At 45.5% G+C, this 6,005-nt stretch overlaps 1 protein-coding gene across 1 annotated transcript; it reads left to right on the top strand.

The window, feature by feature from the left end:
- The first annotated feature begins 835 nt into the window (after positions 1-835).
- Positions 836-5,751, top strand: krt8 (keratin 8). Its single transcript, XM_072366529.1, has 8 exons — positions 836-1,363; positions 2,735-2,943; positions 3,538-3,598; positions 3,674-3,769; positions 4,045-4,209; positions 4,303-4,428; positions 4,510-4,774; positions 4,867-5,751. Exons 1-8 carry the CDS (start codon positions 956-958, stop codon positions 5,142-5,144), a joined length of 1,608 nt encoding a protein of 535 aa, XP_072222630.1. The 5' UTR covers positions 836-955; the 3' UTR covers positions 5,145-5,751.
- The last annotated feature ends 254 nt before the right edge of the window (positions 5,752-6,005 follow it).

The following is a 6,005-nucleotide window of genomic DNA, read 5'->3' as shown; positions in this document are numbered from 1 at the left end:
GCGGCATGTCAGAGAAATTTATATTATTTTTTTTCAGCGTGAGAAATAGCATGTGTGGTGTGTGAGCGTGAGAACTTGTTGAAATGCATGTCTCTTGATAGACCTGTCTTCAACCCATCAAAAATAATGACTGACAGTTCAGCATCTGAGTGAAAGTTAAACTCTTGTAGACGGTAGTCGGTCCTATTGCTTTATTTAGATATGTAAAGAAGTACATAACGCTTCCTGTACTGGTTAACTGTATGAGGAACTGTGGTCAGCAAAATGTGTAGTGCGTTCGTGCAGATGAAAGGGATCTGTGATGTTCTTGTTCTACGAACTAACAGGGAGACAAAATGGTACTGGAGTAGATCCAATGATTCTTGATCCACAGATTACATTCCTGTTTTATTGTTGGAAAAGGGAAATCAACAGCACCCCCGCCTTGTTCTACACACATACCTTATAAGTGAATTAAACAGTGTAAGAGCCAAAAGGCAGCCTTCACTCACACATAATCATTTTTCTCATTCAAAGCTGCTTCTTTGTATGATATGATTATCATTCAGAGTTTGATCTGATGTCCAGATCTTACATGCTATATATATATATATATATATATATATATGAATGTGTTTGTGTGTCATATCATCTCTCGACATTCCTCAAAAAGACTAAGTTTTCTCTAACAGTTTAGAGAAGCCTGTAAAAGGAGCAGGTAATAGTTTTGACTGACTGGCCAGTGTGTCATAGAGGTGTAAAGTTACAGCCCTTCCCTCCCTCACCCAGATCTGCAGCCAATAGTAGCTCACACAGTCCCCTCCCACAGGCTTTAAAACTCCTCAGTTCATTCCCCTCTGTCTATCCATTCTGGTCTCTCCCCGCTGCTGGCCTGCCTGTCTGCCTGCCTTATCGACCGAGCAAATTGCTCTGACCATCCCTAACTTCATTCATTCAAAAGAAAAGCTACTTCACAATGTCTTATTGGACCTCATCCTCCTCTTACAGGAGTTCTTCCGCCCCAAGGAACTTCAGCAGCAGCTCTTATGCCGGACCAGGTGGCATCACCGCCCGCAAGAGCTTCACTGTCAAGAGTTCCTACGGAGGTGCTGGCGGCAGGGGCTTTGGAGGAGCTGGCATCTCCAGCAGCTCTGCCCACAGCGTGAGCTCAGGCATGGGTGGTGCAGGAGGCTACGGCATGGGTATGGGTATGGGGTTCGGTGGTGGCATGGCTGCTCAGGCCCCCATCACCGCTGTGACTGTGAACAAGAGCCTGCTGGCCCCCCTGAACCTCGCGATTGACCCCTCCATCCAAATTGTTCGCACTCAGGAGAAAGAGCAGATCAAGGGCCTCAACAACCGCTTTGCCTCCTTCATTGACAAGGTAAGAGTGTTAAAATGTCCTCTCTTCAAACTGTCTGAAATGACTTTAGTTGGGCTGAAATCTGAGGGTCAAAAAGTTGTTTCACAGATATGAATTTGTTATGCAATGAAAGATAGGGAACCATATGTTTGGCACATGTAATGTAATGCTGATTTCTTCACTTGTTCTGCATAGCAAACGTTGATTTATTCCTCTGTCATTGCTCTCCTCGCCTCCTACAAATGCAACACAGGCATCTTGGGGTTTGGCCCACTATCTTTTGGCTCCTACTGCCCTTTTATAGTGATGAAAAACAGATATGTAGGAAGGACAAAACCGAGAAACTCGGGAGAAAGAGAAAAAAAAGAGTTAAGGGTGTGTCAGGGCAGAGCTCAGGGCTGGTGATACGAGTTACCTTGGGAATGGTCCCTCCCACAGCTGGGGTGTGGCTCTTTATGTGGCCCTGGTGGCCCCCACTCCTTCCAAACACACAGAAACAAGCAATCAGTAATGAATGCTAGTTGTTACCTCTACAACAAAACCTCCACTATATGTGGGGTGTCTGTTCACTGATGAATAGACTGACTTTTAATTTTTTAAATAAGCTTTACGGTCCTGCATTTGAGTAACACTCAGCAGTGTATCAGTCCTCTGAGATCTCAGTTGTGGGTTAATATTTAAAAAGGTCAGTTGGTTTCATGTTCTGGTCAATGCCAGCTGACTAGCTACATATCAACTCTCCTCTTCCCAGCACAATGATTAAATGAAGATAAAGAGCGTTTTGCATGCTTCAGCACTGAGCTGATAAACTCCTGTTATCTTTAGATGGCAGCACATTTCAAGTCTCTTTAATATCCGTATTTACTCCAGTAGAAAAGAAGCATACTGTTCACAAATAGACCAATCCCCACCTCTCCAACTAATAAATCCCCTCTCACTTTCTATTCTGCTCTCTTCCTTCATCAGACTTATATTACTTAGTTCAATATTTACCTGTCTGCATCCACCAGCAGATGAAACTCTGCCACACCCCTTTTCTCCATCAACGTGGAAAAACAGGAAGGCGTGCAGGAGAAGGGTTAACTAGCTCTATTTTTCCCTTACAACACTGCATTTTTCCGACCCTCCACCTCCTGTCAGGATGCACGTATGTCACGCAGGCCTTCCTGATGGCCAGTCTGGAAAAACAGTGTTTTACAAAGCACCATAGACTGATAAGAGCTAAGACGTTAACTCTGAAGTCATGTTATGTAGAAACATCACACCATAAAGGAAGCTTTTCGAGCTCCTCATACGAGTAACAACTAATAAGAATGTAAGTCTTTGTAAAGTCTGCGTTTTTGATACTCCAACCCTGTTTTCGCTCATTCCTAATCTTTTTCCCCACATTAGGTCCGCTTCCTGGAGCAGCAGAACAAAATGCTGGAGACCAAATGGAACCTGCTGCAAGGACAGACCACCACCCGCTCCAACATCGACGCTATGTTTGAGGCCTACATCGCCAACCTTCGCAGACAGTTGGACAGCCTGGGCAACGACAAGATGAAGCTGGAGGCCGACCTGCACAACATGCAGGGCCTGGTAGAGGACTTCAAGAACAAGTGAGTGTTGTTCTTGGTCATGAAAGAGGTTTGCACGACTCAGAAACGACAGCTGATGCACGATCAATCTGTTTTAGTTTAGTCAAAACTGAGCTGAAGTCAAATTTGAGCCTTGCAGTGCACAGAGTTGATCTCAGTGTGGACTCCTCCCTGCATCTGTCCATTATCTTACATCATACGAACTTCAGGAAATTACAACACTGGAGAGGCATGTAATGAACACCCAGTACATGACACATGACTGGAGGTAAAAGCTGGCTGTCACCAAAGGCCGAGCAGTGCTTTAAACTGGGCAGAAAGAGAATGAATGAGCACACGCTGATGTGCACATGGCTGCTGCAGAAAGAGGCACAACTGCTCGTTTGCTAATCGTCCAAAGACAAATGGAGCATATCAACCGAGGAGCCCCCGAGGGGAAAAATATCAGTAACACCTCCCACGCATGGCCCAGAGTCAACACTGTGTGAGACAAATGTCCCAGAGGAGTTTCGGGAGGCAGCGGCAGACCGCCAGCACCGCCTAGTGTTACATTAGTGAACAAGCCGGTGAGATTTCTCTAAATCCTCCACATTAACTGCATCTTTTTCCCCTCAGGTATGAAGATGAGATCAACAAGCGCACAGAGTGTGAGAATGACTTCGTCCTCATCAAGAAGGTAAACATTACTCAGCTTTTTCACCGAAGGTGTAAAAATTAAGTCATCTTGTTCTAACAAGCATCATCTGTCCAGGATGTGGACGAGGCCTACATGAACAAGGTCGAGCTGGAGGCCAAGCTGGAGAGTTTGACAGATGAGATCAACTTCCTCAGATCGATCTATGAGGAGGTACGGCTCAAGCTTCTACTTTGTTTTCTGGCTTCTGCAGCCCCCCAACGTTTTCCTGCTATCATCAGCAGTTATGTGTGATTTATCTCTGCAGTCACGAAGTGCTTGTAATATTTGTGGTGTTGTTTTGGAAGACGTTTCCCCTTCGTTGCATTAATGATTTAATTTTTTCTGAACATCTGTTTTGCATCTTTGCTCGACTCTTGCGCCATCACTCAGAGCGCATAAGGAGGTGACTAATCCCTCCTCCTTTTCTTTTGTTTGAATTTCTTCAGGAACTGCGTGAGCTTCAGGGACAGATCAAGGACACCTCAGTCATTGTGGAGATGGACAACAGCCGCAACCTGGACATGGACGCCATTGTGGCTGAAGTCAGGGCTCAGTATGAAGACATCGCCAACCGCACCCGTGCTGAGGCAGAAACTTGGTACAAGACCAAGGTGACTGATGGCTCTTAGCATACATTCACCAGTTCTTTGTTACTACATATTGTGCGCTCACCAATATCTCTTTTTTTGTTGATGTTCATTTAGTACGAAGAGATGCAGACATCCGCCAACAGATATGGAGATGACCTGAGATCCACCAAGACAGAGATCGCAGACCTCAACCGCATGATCCAGAGACTGACATCAGAGATCGATGCCATCAAGGGACAGGTATGGCGTCTCGGCACCACAGAGCAGCAGCTCCATCAGCTGAGAGGACAAAGTCTTATTCGTTTTTATGTCATCTTTTAGCGTGCCAACTTGGAGGCCCAGATCGCTGAAGCTGAGGAGCGAGGAGAGCTGGCAGTGAAGGACGCCAAGTCCCGCATCAGGGACCTGGAGGAAGCCCTGCAGAGAGCCAAACAGGACATGGCCCGCCAGATCAGAGAATACCAGGACCTGATGAATGTCAAGCTGGCTCTGGACATTGAGATCGCCACCTACAGGAAACTGCTGGAGGGCGAGGAGGACAGACTGGCAAACGGCATCAAGGCTATCAACATCTCCCAACAGAGCAGTAAGTCACCTTCACTCAGACCCTCCAAAGCGTCCACGGTTTGAATTCTGCCCAGGTTTCTTACATCATAGCCCTTCTTTTTCTCCCAACAGCGAGTTACAGCGGTTTCCCCATGGACAGTATGAAGAGCAGCTACTCCAGCGGACTCAGCAGCGGTTACAGCGGCGGTTACGGCAGCGGCAGCTATGGTGGCGGCTTCAGCAGCGGCGGCTTCAGCAGCGGCGGCTTTAGCAGCGGAGGCTTCAGCAGCAGCAGCGGCAGTGCCGGCGGCTACAGCACCACCCAGAGCAAAAAGAATGTCGTTATCAAGATGATTGAGACCAAGGATGGAAGAGTGGTGTCCGAGTCCTCTGAGGTCATTGAGGATTGAGTTGTGTAGTTTGGGGGTGTAGCCACCTGTCTGCTATGATCTCCACTGCCTCTCTGGTAGTTTTATACTCATGTTTCACCCACAACTCTAGTAATAAACAAGTCTGAAGTAAAACGCTTGCCAGCCACTCTCCAGCAGAGCATAAACATGTTTTTCATGAAGCAATAAATGATCCTAACACTACCAAAGATCTGAAAGGGACCAAAGAACTTACCCTGTGTGTCTGATGTCTGACTGTACTAAAAGAAGTAGTTTTGTATCAGAAAGTGAGTTAAAAAATGGGCAAATTGCAACGAGAATAAAAAAAAATATATATGTATCCCATGAAGTCTATTCAACTGCTAGTCCGTAGATGAAGGGCTGTTGTGTCGCATTAAACGGACAGTGATGTTGTCAAAGGAATGTGAATGTACCGAAAACCGAGCTTCAGTGTTGTTGGTCAACTAATGTCTTCAAATCGCCTGCTACAGTAGGTAGTGCATGTCTTCCCTGCGTATGTCCTGTATCTGAAACTGTTTGACCCCTTAGGAGGCCGCCCACATCAAATGTTGTCCTGAGGTGCTGTTTTTGCTACCAAACTGAATAAAAATGTGTTTACTGAAAGAAAGGACGAGTTTGTTTTCCTTTTAAATGATGACTTAAATGACAAAAAGAAGAAGAAGAAGAAGTTTTTACACAGTCTGGAATCTCGGGTTTAAATCTGGAATAAAGCGTTTGCTTTCACTCAATAATTCAGAATCAGCTGGCTTCTTCTGTGCAAAAATAGCACAAGTAGTGAAAACAAATGTATTTTTTATCAGTTATTTTGTGATTTCACTCTCAAAAGAGACTTTTGCCTGATTGATATATATCTTCTAAGTC

The sequence above is a fragment of the Leuresthes tenuis genome, unplaced genomic scaffold (genome assembly GCF_036924035.1).
Source record: "Leuresthes tenuis unplaced genomic scaffold, fLeuTen1.0.hap1 SCAF_16, whole genome shotgun sequence".
NCBI lineage: Eukaryota > Metazoa > Chordata > Actinopteri > Atheriniformes > Atherinopsidae > Leuresthes > Leuresthes tenuis.
This window is presented reverse-complemented; position numbering and strand designations above follow the sequence as displayed.

What these genes read in the sequence shown, in the direction of transcription:
- krt8 (XM_072366529.1), top strand. Translation starts at nt 956, where the DNA reads ATGTCTTATTGGACCTCATCCTCCTCTTACAGGAGTTCTTCCGCCCCA. An exon ending in TTGCCTCCTTCATTGACAAG is followed by an intron (nt 1,364 to 2,734) that starts GTAAGAGTGTTA and finishes TCCCCACATTAG; the next exon opens with GTCCGCTTCCTGGAGCAGCA. An exon ending in CAACATCTCCCAACAGAGCA is followed by an intron (nt 4,775 to 4,866) that starts GTAAGTCACCTT and finishes TTCTCCCAACAG; the next exon opens with CGAGTTACAGCGGTTTCCCC.